Source organism: Nelumbo nucifera, chromosome 1, assembly GCF_055504915.1.
Source record: "Nelumbo nucifera cultivar China Antique chromosome 1, China Antique-T2T, whole genome shotgun sequence".
In the NCBI taxonomy this organism is placed as follows: Eukaryota; Viridiplantae; Streptophyta; class Magnoliopsida; order Proteales; family Nelumbonaceae; genus Nelumbo; species Nelumbo nucifera.
The window spans coordinates 54,363,418-54,383,000 of NC_142649.1; the positions used below are offsets into that span (position 1 = coordinate 54,363,418).

The 19,583-nt window shown below is 39.0% G+C and overlaps 1 protein-coding gene across 2 annotated transcripts in view; it reads left to right on the forward strand.

Moving 5' to 3' along the window:
- NOV (Histidine kinase-, DNA gyrase B-, and HSP90-like ATPase family protein) overlaps positions 1–19,583 on the forward strand; it is a 74,689-nt gene that overhangs the window by 36,846 nt on the left and 18,260 nt on the right. For both annotated transcript variants that reach the window (XM_010248802.3, XM_088896791.1), the window contains exon 6: positions 12,457–14,210. In XM_010248802.3, coding sequence (XP_010247104.2) covers positions 12,457–14,210 — 1,754 coding nt within the window. The remainder of the gene's footprint in view (positions 1–12,456; positions 14,211–19,583) is intronic.

The following is a 19,583-nucleotide window of genomic DNA, read 5'->3' on the forward strand; positions in this document are numbered from 1 at the left end:
CTAGATCACACAAAAAATTGCAATAATTGGGCAATTTAAAGTAGATCGATCACCCCTTTATCTCCTCATGCAATTGGCTGATCTAGGACTGCATGTGAAACCCTAGTCGAGCTCTGATACCAAGTAGAAAGGTGCTGAAATAAAGATCTGTAAAAGAAAAGAATATTTCTTGAAGAAGAAGAGAAGAAAGGAGAAAAGGAAGAGAAGAGTTTTGAGAGAGAAAAGAGAGCAATAATGCTGGCCGCCCTCTTCAATATTTTTTATAGTCTAGGACTGCATGGAAAAAACTCCAAGAAACCCTAGCCGAGCTCTGATACCAAGTAGAAAGGTGCTGAAATAAAGATCTGTAAAAGAAAAGAATATTTCTCGAAGAAGAAGAGAAGAAAGGAGAAAAGGAGGAGAAGAGATTTGAGAGACAAAAGAGAGCAATAATGCTGGCCGCCCTCTTCAATATTTTTATAGTCTAACATAATCAAGAGTACAAAGATCTATATGCCCTTACATGGTGGTTAACACATAAAACAGCATAAAAGAATTAAAATACCTGCTCAAAAAGGACCCAACAAGAGTGCTGTGGTCCCCACTTCCTTTCTAAACAATAAATAATCAATAACTACCATTATAGACTACACAATTTGTCGAAAATATCAACAAAAATAAAGGGGAAATTAAATGGGTGCCCCTAGTTAGGCAGCTGACCCAAAGAACATAAGAAATAAAAATGGTTTAATGCCCATAAGACCAGCCCACTACGTTAGAAATAAAGAGGAAAATAACTAAACAAACTAAGGCCCATTCAGCCCAATCTCTCTACACTCCCCTTCAAGCTGGGCATAGATGTCAATCATGCTTAACTTGCTTATATTGTGTTGAAGCTTAGGCACTCTACTCTCTTGGTCAAAATATTTGCTAGTTGTTCCTCTAAGGAGTTGGAAGGGAGACATACTTCCCATGAAACCACTCTCTCTCTCTCTCGTATGAAATGTCTGCCTACCTTATTGTGTTTGATTCTGTCATGTTAAACCGGGTCATGGGCAATGCTGATGGCGGCCTGATTATCACAATACATTATCAACAACCTATCATGATCAATTCTCATCTCTTATAGGAGAGATCTGAGCCACAACAACTCTGCCTCAATGAAGATCGAGCAATAACAGACTACTTCTTACTCCTCAATGAGACAATGTTCCCAGCCACCATGGCATTATAACCAGATATGGATTGCATATCATCTATACTACCTACACAATCAGCATCAGTATATGCCTCTAACTTCATATGACCATGCTTAGCAGAGAGTATACCCTTCTCGGGAGTTCCCTTAAGATGATACAATACCCTTTTCTGCAGTAGCCATATGTGTCTCTAGGAGCATGCATAAAATGGGTAATCACACTCACAACATAGGAAATGTGTGGCTGTGTCATACACAAGTATAGAAGTTTCCCCAACAATCTCTGAAACACCCCTAGAGGTCAAGAGCTCTCCATCATCAATCGAGAGCTTATGATTTACATCAATAGGAGTGGAAGTAGGCTTGGCACTAAGTTTCCTAGTTTCAGTGAGAAGATTCAACACATACCTTCTCTGGGAGATGAAAGGCCCTCTTTAGATCTACTAACCTCAATGCCTAAGAAATACCTCAACTCTCCCAAATCTTTAATCTCAAATTCAGAGTTGAGGAAGCATTTTGGATCATGAACTTCTTGAGAAAGAAAAAGAAAAAGAAAAGAAAATTCAAAAAATATAGGGGCTGAACCCCTACTTTTGTTATAGGAAAAGAAGAAAAGAAAAGGTGGAAGAAGAAATGTGTTGATTAAACAAAATTTTAAGTTCTTCACTTCTTCCCTTACTTTTTGGTTCAGATTCTGAAGTCTTTGAGGGTTCAATACAGCAGTTAGCAATGCTTGTGTTGATTAAACCCTAACAAATAAGAGAATAATAAAAAGAAATTAGTTTATAAACACAAAAGATGAATATTTTTGTTTAATAATGTCTATTTTATAATTATAATCTAAAACAATAACAATATAAAAGTATTTTATTACACAGTATACAAAATTGCTTGGCGACTAGGCGAGGCGAGCCTCCAAGGGTGCCTTGTCGCCTTGACAACTATGCACCTGCACCCAAAGACTCGCAAAGGAATGGAGAACACTTCAAGGTTTGGAAGAGAACACTGAAGGGAGGCTTGTACCTCAAAACCCTGGAAGGCATGCAATTAATAAGATAAATTGTCTTTACTGCATCACCCCAAAACCTTATAGGGACATGGGAAGCAAAAATAATGCTTCTAGTACCTTCCACAATGTGTCGATTCTTTCACTTTCCTACCCGATTTTGCTCAGGAGTGCGAGCACAAGAGCTTTGGTGAACAACCCCAAACTTCTCAAAATAAGTGGTAAGATCCCTTTTAAAATATTCCTTAGCATTGTCTAACCAAAATATTTTGATTCAAGTGTCAAACTAGGTAAGCACACATTCATGAAACTATTGAATAAGTTTGGGCATTTCAACACGTGAATACATAAGATACAACCAAGTGTAGCGAGAAAAGTCATAAATGAAGAAAATAAAATATTTATAGCCTCCCATACAAGGTAGATAACGAGGGCCTACACATCAGATTGATTAATGTTAAAAGGAACAATGTATCCTTTATTACTTGTAGGATAATAATTTCTATAATGTTTTGAAAACTCTTAGGACTCACATTGTAGACTTGATAAATTGACTCCTTCAAACAGTGTAGGAAACAAAAGCTTTAATGAAGAAAAAGAAAGATGACCCAGACGGTGGTGACATAACATGACACGACTATCTGACTCTGAAATTGTTGATCCAAAAGCTGATTTTTGAGGTTGTACTCGGTTATGCTGAAACATGTCTAACAGATATATCCCATTCGCCTCATGGCCACTCCCAATCACCTTCTGGGATTTTATGTCCTGAAAAACACAATAAGAAGGGAAAAAGGTTATGTTGCACTTCAGAGATTTAGTCAAGTTACTAACTAAAAGTAGGTTAGTATTAAGTTTAGGTAAATGAAGAACAAAGGTCAAAGTAGGGGAGTTTGGTAAGTAGAGAATAAAGTGGATACTCTTGTCACAAGGTTATAAGCAATAGACTCGGGGATCCTATGATTACCTAGGGTAGAGGCATAATTCATAGTAGCACGAATACTTGAGTGAGCATATGTAGAGGTGGAGCCGTTTCTGGGTGGAGCAGAAACGGCTTCTCATCACATTGCCCCTTCTCACAATTAGAGGAGGTGTCTACATTAGCCTTGCCTCCTTTCCCATTCCCACTCTTTCTGTCATTATTATTATTATTATTACTACTATTTCTTATTCTTATTCTTGAATCTTGGAGGTAGTAGCTCTAGGTGTAACTTCTAGCAGGTGTTTTTTTGCTTCAGATTCTTGTAGTATTCACACACAACCTCTTTTCTCTCAGTGATCACCTTTTGCTTCGTCCCAAGATTAGCAAAGTGTTCTACTGGGGCCTCCACAATCTGAAGCCATCTATTGCTTTCCTCACTTTCGACCATAGCATAAGATTGAGAAAGAGTCACCTCATCCTTAGCTAACGCATTTTGTCTGATTATATCATACTTACGATTGAGCCCAGTTAGAACTCAAACACTCAAACACCCGGTCCCTCACCTCAACTTGCATATGGGTTTCAGCATATTTTGTGCACCCCTCTCCTCTGCCACATAGACTTCAATATTAAGAAATACACAACTAAGGGCTTCTCCTCCTATCTCAAATTATTCACATCGTTCTTCAATTTATAGGTCCTAGTAACATTTAACTTCTGTGAGTAGGTCTCTCTTAAAAATATCCCATACCTCCTTCGTAGTCTCTATCCACAAGTAGTGTTGACTGATATGAGGTTGCACAAAATTCACCAACCAACCTACAACAGTGTAATTTTCCTGCATCCACTTCTCATAGGTAGGACCATCCTCATCGGGTTTTTCCCAATGTTTTAAAACGCGGAGGCGTGACGTGAGGCATTCCATTACCTAGAGGCGTGAGGCGTAGTTTAGAATGTAAGAGGCGTAAGCCTCCCGAACACAAGGAGGTGTATGCCTTCTTAAGAGGAGGGGGGTCAAGAGGAAGAAAGAAGAGGAAGGGGGGATCTCATTTTTTCTTTATTTTTAATTAATCTTTTATATTAAGAAGAAGAAAGATGCATAGAACTAGTTGAAAGTGGGTCTTGTTGAGGGGGGGTTTCACTTTCTTTCCCCTTATTTTTTCTCCCCTTCCCCTTCCCTTTCTCTTTTTTTCTTTTCTTTCTTTCTTTTTCTTTTCTTTTCCTTCCCTTCCCTCTTTTTCTTTTTTTTTTCCAGTCTTTTTATATGAGGTGTGTATGAGGTGTATCAGCGTATGCCTCAAGCACGCATCATGAAAAAAGCGCATGAGGCGTACGCCTATTGCACTTGAGGCATACGCCTCAGAGGTGTCAGCGCCTTTGGCATACACTTCAGGGCATTTTGGGAGCGCCTCGCCTGGAGGGCGTGCCTTCAAGCGTACACCTCCCACACCTTTTAAAACACTGGTTTTGCCTTACTCCTAGTGATATACCTCCATTTTCCTCTATTACAAACATGAAGTTTTATTCATTGATACCATTCCAAATAGTTTGTCTTGTCTAGCTCCATAGTAGTCACCTCCCCACAAAGATTCTCTACGAACCCCTAGCCACATTTGGAGTTTGTAGGATATTTTTTCTCACCTCTAGTATGCTCAATTGATCAAATGGAAGCAAACGAAGATAAAAATAAGATACTACTAATTAAAAAACACCAACCTGAGCTTTTTTGCAACAGAAACTAGGGTTTCACAGCACTTGGCAGAATGAGAGAAAATGAGATAAAGAAAGAACTTGTGGCCGCTCCTACTAGGGACTCCAGAAACTTCTCCAACTAGAGTTGATCTCTAAATACTCAAGTAAACTCCCTTTTAAGCCCCAAGCACCAGCTTCAAACTGTCTCTAAACCCCTTAGTCCGATTTCTTCTGTCAACTAGGGTTTCCGGGAAAAATCTCCAAGAATCTGCCTAGGGCCTCAATCTAAGTAAGTAATAAATATTCTCCAGAAAACCCCGACTGGGCAACATCAATTTTCAATTCATCAGAAGCTTACTTCTCCATACACAATGTGTATGGGACCAAGAAAAGAAAAATAGGAAGTGGAAACCTGCTCTGATACCAAGAAGAAAACCAGGCCAATAGTATTTTGATTATATAACAAGAAAAAAATAAGAAGGAAGAAGAAAGAAGAGGCTGTTCAGCAGAAAGAAGGAAGAAGGTGGAAGAAAAGAGGAAGAGAAGAGAGCTAAATCTTCACTCTCTCACTCCCTTATATATCTATGCTGAAATAAAATAAAGGGGAAATTACATGAGTTCCCCTAGTTAGGTGGCTGACCCAAAGAACATAAGAGAAAAAAGAAAGGTTTAAGGCCCATAAAGCCAGCCCACTATAGCAGAAATAAAGAGGGAAATAACTAAAAAGGGAAGGAAAATGGTCTTTCAGGGGGATTGGATCCAGTAGGAATCCACTGAATTAAAAAATATGAAAGAAAGTAGTTTCTTGAAGAGAGAAGGAAGAGAGAAGGAGAAGAAGAGAAGTTGAAAAGAAAAGAGAGCAATAATCTGGCCGCCCCCTTCACTTATTATTTATACTAAAATAATAGAACAGTACAAAGACAACTATGCCCTTATAGGGTGGCAAAACATAAAACAACATATTTAACACTCAAAAACATAATAAAATTTGGACTCACATAACTATTGTGGTCCCCACGTCCTATCTAACAACTAACATAAAACATCTACTCAGAAAAACATCATAAAACTAATTAATCTTCAACACTCCCCCTTAAGTTGGGAGTAAATGTCACACATTCCCAACTTGCATAGATCATGTTCAAGCTTGTTCTTTGCCACCATTTTCGTAAGAACATCAGCCAACTGCAACTCTGAAGAGACATAAGGCAAACAAACTTCTCCGGTTGTTACCCTTTCTCTTATAAAGTGTCTATCAACTTCAGTGTGTTTTGTCCTATCATGCTGAATTGGATTGTGGGCAATATTGATTGCAGCCTGATTGTCGCAGTATAACATCATAGGTTCCTCTGCTTTCACCTCAATATCACTCAAAAGAGATCTAACCCAAAGAAGTTTTGAGACACCATGAGCCATGGATCTATACTCAGCCTCTGCACTTGACCTTGCCACAACTGCTTGCTTCTTATTCTTCTAGGAGATCAAGTTTCCACCTACAAAGGTACACACTCCTGATGTAGACCTCTTGTCATCTAAGCATCCTTTCCAGTCTGCATCTGTATAGGATTCTAGCTTCAGATTCTCATGATTTGAGAAAAGAATGCCTCTACTAGGGTGCTTTTTCAGATATGCAATTTTCTCTCAATAGCTTCCCAGTGCTGAACCCGAGGTGCATGCATGTATTGACTCACAACACTGATATAGCATAAGAAATATTTGGTCGTGTCATACACAAATACAGCAGTCGGCCCACCATTCTTTGATATTTTCCCACATCCTTTACCAATTCACCATCCACACCATTAATTCTGTGATTTGGATCAATAGGAGTGCCTGTTGGTTTGGCCCCCAGCTTCCCAGTCTCTCGCAATAGGTCAAGTATATACTTTCTCTGTGAAATGAAGATCCCATGCTTGGATCTTACAACTTCAATCCCTAAGAAGTATTTGAGCTCACCAAGATCTTTGGTCTCAAATTTTTGCTGCAATGATTTTTTGAAATCATCAATCTCTTCTAGATCATTTCTTGTCACCACTATATCATCCACATACACAATCAAAATTGACACCAGAGCATCTCTCCTCTTCACAAAGAGGGTGTGATCAGACTGTGTCTGTGTGTATCCAAAACGGATGAGTGCCCCTCTAAACCTGTCAAACCAAGCCCTAGGTGATTGTTTTAGTCCATATAGAGATTTTCTGAGTCTGCACACCTTTCCTTTACCAACATTTTCATAAAAGTCTGCTGGAATGTCCATATATACCTCCTCTTGTAAGTCACCATTGAGGAAAGCATTTTTGACATCAAGTTGGAACAAGGGCCATGAATAGGTGGCTGTTAGAGATAAAAGGATACAAACTGAACTCATCTGAGCTACTGGTGCAAAGGTTTCCAAATAATCAACAACATAGGTCTGAGTATACCCTTTTGCTACCAACCTTGCCTTGTACCTCTCTATCTTGCCATCGGCCTTATACTTCACTGTGAATAGCCATCGACATCCGACTGTCTCCTTGTCTGGGGGGAGATCAACTATTTCCCAAGTTTGGTTTTTGACCAAAGCATCCATCTCATCTTGCATGGATGTTTTCCACTCAGGTTTGGAGAGAGCCTCAATAACATTTCTTGGTATAGATACAGAATCTAGGGAAGAAAGAAAAGCATGGTAGGAGGGTGATAAGGCACTATAGGAAAGATGGTGTGAAATGCAGTGGGCTGTACACTTTCTCTTCCCCTTACGAAGTGCAATGGGAAGATCAAGGTCAGTGGGATCAGTTGCAACAATGGTGTTAGGGATAGAAACATTATCATCAGAAAACATAACAGGCTCAGGCTCAAGAGGAATACCTAGAATTGTATCTGCCGAATCTGGAGTTTCAGAAGGACTGACAGAGAGTGGTGTGGGTTGAGGATGTGTGGAGTCAACCATCATCTATCGGTGTTGATATTGCTGTGAGGCTGCCCGTAGTGGCTCAGGTAATGAAACTGGAGGTGTAGGTGCTAGCTGAACTGATGTAGATGCTGGCCGAACTGATGGTGCAGATGATGGCTGAACTGATGTAGATGTTGGTTGAACTGATGGAGGCACCACAGAAACAGGAAGAGGAACAGATTGTGAGTTCTCCCCAAAACTCTCTCCTGAGGAGAACCACTCGAGAAGAAGAATGTGGATTCATAAAAGGTAACATCCATAGTGACAAATCTGCTCGACACTGGGTTTAATAGCAATACCCCTTTTGGTTCTGAGCATACCCAAGAAAAACACATTTCTTGGCCTTAGGATCCAATTTCTTACAATGAGGGCCAAGATTGTGAATAAAAGAAACACAACAAAAAACCCTTAGAGGTATGTGAAATATCTCTCCATTTGGAACAAGAAGGCTAAATGGCACCTTAAACCCCAAAGTCCGTGAAGGAACACGGTTAATCAAATGCATGACCGTAAGAACTGAATCTCCCAGAACTGCATAGGAACTGAAGCACACACCATAAGACTCCTTGCCACCTCCACAATGTGTCTGTTTTTCCTCTCAGCAACTCCATTCTGTTGCGGTGTATATGCACAACTGCTTTGATGAAGTACACCATGTTCTAAGAGATACGTGGTCATGTCCTTCTCAAAGTACTCTTTGGAATTATCTGATCTAAAAGCCTTAGTTCTCACTCCAAATTGTGTGAGAACCATCTGGTGGAATTGTCGTACTAAGTTAGGAACCTCATTACGTGATCTCATCAAATATATCCAAGAATATTGTGTATAATCATCCACAAACAAGAGAAAATAACGGAATCCTCCCATGGAAGGGATTTGATATGGCCCCCATACATCAGTGTGAACAATAATAAAAGCAGTACTTCTTTTATTACTTGGTTTAAAAGACTATTTACAATGCTTTCCTAACTGACAAATCTCACACTCCAAAATAGATAATTGAACAAACTCAAACAACTTTGGGAAAAGACATTTCAAAGAACTAAAAGAAAGATGTCCCAAGCGATTGTGCCAAAGCATAATCTGGTTCACTGACTCTAACCCACTACTACTGCTGCTGCTAACATGATGGCCCTGATGTCTTAGAATCTCATCCAGAAAGTAGACTCCTTTCACCTCACGACCACTCCCAATTATCTTCTTTGACTCCAGATCCTGCAAAACACAATTACTAGGAAGAAAGGTCACAGAACAATTCAAATTTTTTGTCAAAGAACTAACAGACAATAGGTTGGTATGAAGACTAGGGACATGTAAAATAGAAGACAGAGTTATGTCATTGGCCACTCTAACTGTCCCCTTCCCAACAATGGGCATATGTGAACCATCTACCGTAGAGACTTTGTCTCTACTAGAGCACAACTGATAGGAACTGAAAATGGTAGGGGCATTAGTCATATGCTTAGATGCTCCTGAGTCAGTAATCTAGGGAGGTCCCTCCTTACCTGAAGTGGATGCAAGATTTGCAGTTGCATATGAACTACCTGTATGTGCAAAGGAAGTGGTGTAGTTGGTTCCTGCATTCTGCTGTCCATCTAGAAGGCTAGAGCTGGGTGAATCTTTCTTACTCATAAGCTGTCCAAACCTCTCCAATTCTGTTCTCAATGTTGCTACTGCAATGGATTCCCAATCAGTTTGGGAGAGAGGGGCTGAAGAGTCTCCTGTAGTGGCTACATTTGCATTTCCCTTATTGTTTCATATCCGAGCAGGCATAAGATTTGGATGAAGCTTCCAACAAGTGTCCCCGGTATGCTTAAGCTTCTTGCAATAATCACACACCAAGTCCTTCTTATCTTCCCTTCTAGTCTCACTACTCCCCTGTCTCCATTCGGCTTAGGTTTTGTTGTACCAATTATAGCCGACTGGTCAATCTCAGGCTGTCTCAGCATTACATTCCTCCTACTCTCCTCTCCAGAGACAAAAGCATAAGCCTGAGAGAGTGTCACACCCTCCCTAGAAAGAATATGCTGCCTAGCAATGTCAAATTCAGGGTTCAGCCCTACTAAGAACTCAAAAACTCTATTCCTCTCTACTAGTCTGTGATAAGTTGCTGCATCATTTACACTTTCTCATACCACAGTTTCTAATTGATCTATTTATTGTAATAGGGTTTTCAGCATGGAGAAATACACAACAAGAGGTTTTTCTCCATGTTTCATACTAATCACTTGATTTCTTAACTAATAGGCTTTGGCTTCATTTTGCTTCTGAGAGTAGGTTTCAGTCACTTTATCCCAAATCTCCTTAGCAGTATTAGCCCATAGGAAATTTTTTGCAATATGAGGTAACATAGAATTACACAGCCAGGGCATTACCATGTAATTCTCTTGCACCCATCGGGAAGAGTCTGTATTAGGTTTCTTCTCCTCCCCAATGAGATATCCTAATTTTCCACGGGCACCAATAGCCATCTTAGCTGATTGTGCCCACTCCAAATAATTTGTACCATCAAGTTTTATTGTAGTAATGATCCCAAACCCAAAAATATCACTACTACCTCCAACACCCAGTCCCACAGTACCAGTAGATTTCATCTCAGTATTCTAACTCTCCATTTTACTTCAAACAGTTCAATAGTAAGAAAAAAATAGATTGGAGACCTTCAAAAAATAATTTAATATCACACACATAGAAACCAACCCTTCCGGAAGAAGAAAACCCTAGCTGGAGGGAAATCTCTCTCATCTCCACGCCTCCCAACAGAGAGAAAAGTGAATCGATCACTTCGGGAGGCCTAGAAAATTCTAGAAACCAAACTGCCCTCTTCAAAAAATCAAAAGAAAACTAACAATACCTGGGTGCCCAAGATCAGATCAAAAACAAAGAGTCCAACTTTTCTAGGACTCTTCCCCATACTCCAGTTCTTCCTGATTTTGATGCCGAATAGTAGATCACCTTCCTGATGTCTAGATCCCAGCAAAAACTCCAAGAACTGGGCAATCTATAGCAGATCAATCAGCCCTTTACTACTTCATGCAGTCAGCTGATCTAGGGCTGCATGAGAATGCTTCAAGAAACCCTAGTCGATGCTCCGGTACCAAGTAGGAATCTGCTGAATTAAAAAATATGAAAGAAAGTAGTTTCTTGAAGAGAGAAGGAGAGGAAGAGAAGAAGAGAAGTTGAAAAGAAAAGAGAGCAATAGTCTGGCCACCCCCTTCACTTATTATTTATACCAAAATAGTAGAACAGTACAAAGACAACTATGCCCATATAGGGCGGCAAAACATAAAACAGCATATATAACATTCAAAAACATAATAAAATTTGGACTCAGATAACTACTGTGGTCCCCACCTACTATCTAACAACTAACATAAAACATCTACTCAGAAAAACATCATAAAACTAATTAATCTTCAACAGATCCAATCACTTATATTCTCAAAATTTTACCCAAGTTACCCAAATGAACATTATGCCCAATAAAGGGAAGAAACTGAGGGAGGATTGCATTAATGGCCTCCAAGGGAACGTCCTTGTACATTTGGCAGCAACTTCAGCATCCCAATCATTGTCCAATTGGCCATGTAATTGCACTGTATTAGTAATTTTGTTCTGTTACTTTATTGTATAAAAAAGATTGGGTAAGTGAGGAGGCTTTCTCTATTCTTCATGCACCATATCATCACCCAATGCTGGTTTATTAAGGAATTTAAAAAGAAACCATGATAATCATGAAAGATGTTTACAAGCTAATAGACACAAGTCAGGAGCTCAAGAGAGAAGAAAACTTTGGATATGGTATTGCACTGCATTCATATAGGGGTTTGTGACTTTAACCTAGTTGGACAGAATCCATACTTGTTTTATCATATTTAATGTCTTAATCTACATATTTTAATAGATATTTGCATGCTTATGTACACAAGGTTCAAAGTATTGATACGTATTGGCCCATATCGGCCGATATGTATCGTGCCGATGACTTACCGATATGCCCCTCCAGGGGTTGTATCGGGTCAGCCACTGGTTCAGAGGGTAGCCGGGCCTTAAACCGACCCCTCTGAACCAGTTTCGAAAAAAAATATAACTAAAAAAAAGTACTGACAAGGCCGATACGCCGGCTGTGTCGATATTTGGAACCTTGTATGTACATGCATAATCTTTGAGTTGGACAGGTTGTACTACTGTATACAAGGCTGATGTTTTTATGGATGCACTTAATGCCTTTTCCTTTTTATGGATTCTTCTACTGGATACATGGCTGATGTTTTTCTGTCAGTTTTGACTAAAATCTTCTTATATGTTCATGTCATATTTCTGTATCATATTTCATTTCGTAAGAGCTATTACCCAATGTTTGTTCTTGCTATCCAGTCTTCATGTTTGTTGGTTTGTGATTTCACCATTGCACCAAGTTCTGGTCCTCATCACATTCCCTCCTGTAATTTATCTGATGTATTTTTCTGGTGCTACTGCTGAGGATGCTGTGAAAAAAATTTGTATTTTGAGCTTGTCCATTTTGCAATCCAATACACATAATCTTATAGTTGGATAGAATCTGATTTTGGATGCACCTAATATTTCTTTCTTCCACTTAGAAGTTGCCCACATCTACCATCATTTATCTGATATAATTCTGGTTTTATTCTATTCTAGTCTTAATTAAATCATTGTACATGCCCCTGTAAATTGTGGTTTACCTTATAGGCTAATACATTTTGCAGGCATTACTGTTGAGGATGTTATGAAGAAAGTTGCTTTGTTTTTTGAGCTTGATCATGATATTCCAATAGAAGGAAAAATGCCTTTAGAAAGTCAACTGATATGCTTGAGAAAACTTCGCAATTGTGAGTTATGGTTGACGGAGCAGTTTTCTGTCAAGGAATTTGATTCCATCGGCTATGGGGACTTTCTGATTTTCTTAGAAAGACATGCTTCATTGCTTCCTAATGAATTGTGCAGAAGTTTGACTCTAGACATCAGTCAAAAGTCTTCTTTGGAGGTTTCAATGCTTAAGAATCAGCTAGTTGCTTTACTATCACAAGCTATTACTAGCTTGGGCGAGAATCATCTTATAAGCAATCAACACATATGCATGCTTCTGAAGAAGCAGTTCCCATTAATCTGTTTTGAGATAACGGGAAATGAACCCTCAGCAGATTTGTTAGAAAGCTTAAGTAAGAAGACGAGTATTTCCACTTCCAGCTGTGTTTTATTTTCTGTAGTGTTGTTGGGGACGGGCTCTGTAGGAGACTCATTGGTTCTAAATGGGAAACATTCAACAGAAACTACTGCTGCGGTAGAATGCTTGCTTAAGGCGCCAATGTTGTCAGATTTACAATCATGGTCACATTGGGACCATGTATTTGCTCCCTCACTTGGTCCCTTCATCGAATGGTTGTTAAGTGAAGTTGATACAAAAGATTTGATGTGTTTAGTGACAAGAGATTCAAAGGTAATCAAGATTGATCATTCAGCGACGGTTGATGAGTTTCTGGAAGCTTTGCTACAAGGTTCCTCTTTTCAAACAGCAGTAAAGTTGTTGTCTTTGGTTGCATTATATGGTGGGCAAAAACATATTCCTATGTCCCTTTTAAAATGCCATGCACAGCGTGCAATTGAAGTAATGATAAAAAATTCTGTGGATTCCATCGAATCAAAAGGTCGTGGAGATCTTAGTATTCATGAGACATCCCTGAGAGAACAAATTCTTGATGTAGGCAGCCTAAGCAACCAACTTTTGGTTAATCTTACAGGTGGTGATGTGAATAGATTGCCAAGTAATGAATTATTTGAAAATCTAAGCAATCTGAATAAAGCAATTCCAGTTGCTTCTAGATTCATCCTTGAATGTCTTAGTTACCTACCTTCAGAATTTCGCAGTCTTGGTGTTGATATATTGTTCTTAGGATTAAGGTCTGTAACCAAGAATGCTGCTTTAGCTATTTTACATGAATGCAAGAATATTGATCAGCGTCTCATGCTTCATGACCTGGGGTTGTCACTTGGTATTTTGGAATGGATTGAAGATTACCATGCATTTTGTTCAACAAATATTGTTGACTTACTTTCCTCTCACACTTCTACCTTCAAAGATGCAAGTCCTGCATTTAACATGAATTCAAATTATGCACCAGATTCATCAATGGGTCAGTTCTCTTCGAAAGGGGAAATTATGGTCGCTGTTGAGGAAGATGCACATAATAAAACATGTTTTGAAATCCATGATGAGGAACAAATCAGTAGAGTATCTAATGATACGTCAGGCAAAGGTTGTGCACAAATTTTATCAGAAAATGGTGAAGAGGATGCAAGCCTTGTTATTGAGATTATTAGGCGTGAGGAATTTGGGTTAGACTCAAGTCTTACAGCTGCCGAGAGTAGCATATTGCAGAAGCAGCATGCTCGCCTAGGGAGAGCCCTCCACTGTCTTTCACAAGAGTTGTATTCACAGGATTCTCATTTTCTTCTTGAGCTGGTAATTGTACCATCTACTTTCCTTTTGGAATGCTTGATAAGAAATTATAGCCTGGCAAAAATAGAATGTTGATTTTATGATTGGAAAAAATAGGCTATCTTGATTTGCTGATGGTATGCTTATGAATGATGCATTTCTTTTTCAATTATTGATTTTTAAAATTCCTCATTATAAGAAATTGTTTTTAACCATGACTAGATCTTATCTGATTCAATTTATCATGTAAAGCAGTCTTTGTACAGATGGATTTTACTTGACCAGTTGCCAATTTTTAATAGAAATATTAATGCCTCTAGATATTAAGAAAGAAAGGTTCTTGGCCAACATGTCATTTTATTGAATGACAGTCTATGGTATATAGTATTTGCTAGCTTATTGGGAATCTTATTTTCAGAAGAAGAAAGTTGCCAATTGATTCCAGTTCTGTCAAAGCCATTATTGGTTCTTTGGTGCCCCTTGTCAAGTGGAACTAGTAATCTAGATTGTTTGGTTGTTCTATCCATTTTTTATTGTTAATTGTGTACCAGTGCATGATGGTGTACCATGTCTTCCTATAACTTTGATCAATAAACTTTGTGTATGTTTAATTAATGAATAGTTTAGACTGGACATTCACACTTTACCTCCCTGATTGAACCAATAAATATTTGTACAGCACAACTATGAAGTAAGTGCAATCCAGGGCGCTCTGGAATGGGGGCGGGGGGTCCTGAGAAATGAGGCTGGAGAAATTGTACTTCTCTATTCAGGTCCCTTGGGATTTGGGGATTCAGTCAGAGCAGAACTGTTAGCAGCTCTAAAAGGAGAGCAATTTACAAAACAACTGGTTGTAGGACAGTTATTATTGAAGGGGATTCCAAGGTGGTGGTTGGGTGGTTGAAGAACCCTGAGGATACTATGTGGTGCTACAGTAATGAAGTCAAAAAATTCAAGTGGGTGACAAGGAATATGCCTGTTATTACACAAATAATGTCTCCCCCCTCCCCCCATACAATTTTACAAGGTATCTTAAAAAGATGATATGATATCCATATACTCCCTGTTTTGTGAGATGGTCAGCCAGGCAATCTGCCAATCTTTGTATCCACTGTATCTTCAACTGCATGTCTCTTGTGATCCACTTGAACTTATTAATCTCATTTCTGAACACAAACAAAATTTACTCTATTTTCATCAGTCAACTTATCACAATTTTTTGAATCTCCTTGAATTACAATTTTTTTCCACTCCCTGTTCCATAGTCTTTTGCATCCCATACACTACCCCTATTAGCTCTGCCCTTGTGGAATCCCCTCCCCCTATCGGTCCTGAGAACATTGCACAAATATCTCCTTTCTATTTCCTTAAAACCCCCAGTCCTGATAGAATAGGTAATTTCTACTACTGTGGGGAAAAAGGTAATTTCTATTAATATGGGGCTCCATGGAACTGCCAAGCCATGGCATTACCATCAAATTATCTTATTCCCACCCAGAGTAAGAAGGATCTTCAACCTTGGGCTGTTTCCCCTGCCTATAATATAATTCATTTCTCTGTCTCCAATGCACTGCTTAGCCGATTGGAAGTTTGGAACCATTCTTAAATGTTTGTCCCATTCAATCGGACTGTGGTAATTTGTATATTAGGGAATCTTATATTGTTTTTATTTTCACCTCCAAATGCAGCCATTATGCAAATCAGAGAAGAGATGAAATTGTTTTCACCACAAAAACAACAGAAAATCCTGCTTCTGTCCCCCTACACAGGTCACATGGCATAAGGAAACCAATGACCGATCTGAAATTGTGATAATCAACCCTTTAACCTGTTTTCAACTGCTTCGAGTCTGACAAAGGAATCTTAAAATGGTATAGGAAGTTTGACTGCCACCTCTAACACTCCCCTTCAAGGTGGTGAGTATATGTTATATAGTCCTAGCTTATTACATATGTAATCAACTCTTCCTCGACTCAACCTTTTGTTAAACAAATCTGCCCACTGACTTCCTGAGTTCACATGTTACCACTCTACTAAGCACTTACTCTCTTGTAAAGTGTAGTCGACCTCTATGTGCTTTGTTCTTTCACGGAAGACTGGATTAGATGAGATGTGAGTTGCAGCTTGGTTGTCACATTACAACTTCATAGGGCTATTAACTTAGTACCCTAACGCACAAGCGGTATGTGCCATGGCTCTATCAGCTTCAGCATTGCTTCTTGCTCTTTCATGTAGTTAAATTCTATCCAAGAAAGGTACAATACCCAGTAGTAGATCTTCTATAAGATATTGAGCTAGCCCAATCTGCATCTATGTAACCTTCTATTTCAAGACTTCCCGCAGGCTTTGTACCCATGACTTGGAGCTCCCCTCAAAAACCACACAACTCTTGGAATTGCATTCCAATGGGGAACCCGAGGGTTCTACATAAACTAGCTAACCACACTAACTGCAAAAGAGATATCTATCTAGGTAATAGTTAGATAGTTTAACTTGCTCAGTAACCATTTTTACCTCCTAGGATTATCAAATTCTTCATATGCATCAATACATAATTTGACATTTGGCTCCATGGGTATTCCAGCTGGTTTGGCACCCAACAGTCAAGCACATACTTCCTTTGGCACAAATTGATGTGATGCTTTGACCTTGCAACTTCTATACCCAAAAAATACTTTAGTTTGCCAAGATCTTTCATTTGGAAGTGATCATGAAGAAAGGCCTTAAATCTGTCAATCCCCAACCTATCATTATCAGTTTTAACAATATCATCTACATATTCCACCAACAAAATCTTCCCAGCTTCAGAATCATAGCTGAATATTGAGTGATCAACCTAACACTCTATCATACCAAAGTCTTTTATCACTTCACTAAATTTTCCAAACCAAGAATATGGAGACTGTTTCAGCCTAGGAATTGCCTTCCTTCTTGAGTCTACCTTACCTTCCTCTCCTTGAGCAATAAACCCTGGTAGTTGCTCCATATAAATCTCATCAAGAAGGTCGCCATGTAAGAAGGTATTCTTGATGTTGAGCTGAAACAAGGGCTAGTCATACATAGCTGCTAAAGATATCAGAACCTAACGGATTCAATCTTAGCAACAGGACAGAATGTCTTTGTATAATCTATTGTATACAACTGTGAGTAACCCTTAGAAACCAATTAAGCCTTCAACCTCTCTACTTTTCCATCTGGTAAGTAACCTCTCTATTCCACAACCATGCCATTGTCTGTGCATCTTCTTATTTGCACTCACCATGCCCTTGAGATTCAACTGAGGTTTTTTTTTGATCAATAACAGTAATTTTATTAAAATATATGGAAATTACAACCAGATTGGAGGGGTAAGATATCTTAACCCTCACTTACAGAACTGAAAACACCTATTACAATATAGCCCAAAAGAAATTAGATCTTCCCACCCCCTGTTTAGCCAAGGTGTCAGCCATGGAATTAGTACTCCTCTTGGCCCATTGAACCTTTACAATCATATTCTGAGTTAGCTGCTTGAATTTCTTTCTTTCATTTGAGAACTTCCACAGGCTAGACTCTTCCTTCTGCAACCAACTAACAGTTAGTTGAGAGTCTCCTTCCACCAGCAGCTTACTAATATTCAACTGCTTAGCTCTTTCTACTCCTTCTAGAACTGCCAGGATTTCAGCTCTCAGAGAATCCCCCCAGCCTATAGATCCTGAGAACATAGCGATAATTCGACCTTCTTCATCCTTGAAAATACCACCTATGCCTGAAGGGCCTGGATTACCTTCACTGCTACCATCGAAGTTTAATTCTGGTGGAGTCCAAACAGGTCTAATAGCACTAGACATAGGAGCTGACCGAGCCACTTCTTCCCAGTTTCTAATGATGTCTCCTACTGAATAGGCTTCAAAAAGCTTCAAGGACTTGACCCAATGTGCCACCCTAACATAAACAATTTCTATGAGGGCTTCCTTGCCTTTTTCTTTGTCATGAAATAATCTTTGATTTCTTTCTTCCCAGACCGTCCAACAAATAGCAGCTCTAGCACATCTCCACAAAATTTTACCTCTCTTCAACCCCACACTGGAGTGGAACTGAACAAGCTTTGCACACTTGAGGGTTTTTCATCTCTCACATGTATCACCTTCTTCTTAGTTCTAAGGAAGACCTAGACCTCTACTGACTTGGCCCAAGGCACATAATTCTCACCATTTAATTTGATAAATGTCATTTGCACATTTAGGTAGTTAGGTCAGGGGGAATTGTAACACTTGATTTTTTATCACTATTCTCTCCTATCGTTGCCATGGGTTTAGAAAAGGAAGAAAATCTTCAGCCAACATACCTAACCACACTACTAGTAATCAGTTATTGCTGAAACATCTACTGTCACAGATTTCAGCAACAAGATTTACCACTATCTCCAACTTTCAACAACAAGAAACACAAAGAGATTCACCTGTTACACATGCCTGCTGGATGGCCATCTAAATAGGTCTAGATTCCACTGCATCAATTGATTAAATCACCACACAAGAAAATAGATGCAATCAATCTATTCACTAATATTCCCTCTTTGAGTCATCAAGTAGAGGGTTTCTAGTAACCCACTGAAACAACAACTCCGGCAACCACTGGAGGCATGAATACCTCCTACACAGAAAAACGATAGGTCCTTTGTAGCCTCTCCCTGATTCTTCAAGTGACTGATGAGTTCTCATCAAAAACAATATGCTGGAGGTGATGGAAAAATTTCTGGGATTACTACCAAGGCTCTGATACAATGTTAACAATTTGATTAACACTGGTTTGAGCCCCAGATTGAAAGAGAAAGGAGAAGAAACACAAAGAAAGAGAGAGAGGGAGAGAGGGAAAGACACTTGTGCCCCTAATTAAGTATGAGACACATCACTTAAACTGAAACAAAATAGACAAAACACCTCTTAATATAACAGTGTAGAAAGACTAGAATACTCCTAACTGCTGATTCTAACAGTTTTGATTTTCCAACTGTAAAATATATAAAAATATCAAATTGTACAGTCTGTATGACTTCTGATGCCATCTGTGTTGCCTCTGATGTCAGGCTCTTGGAAGTGTGTCATGATCAGCCAATCAAAAATCTTATATGCTCACTTGTCAAAAAAAAAAAAAAGAAATCTTAAATGGTCTGATACCAAGTAGAATTTGACAGGATAAACTAATCAAGGAGTGATGAAGAGAGTGTAGAGGTCATGGGTTCAACTCTTGTCAAACATGTTTACTGATAAAAAAAATGTTATAGACTGATAAAAAATGATGAGAGTAGAGAGTAGAGAGAAAGAGAGAGAAGAAGAAAGGAGAAGGGAGAAAGAAAGAGATTTAGGCTTTTGACTTGATTGTTTAATTGACAGGAGTATTATTTATAATGAAAGG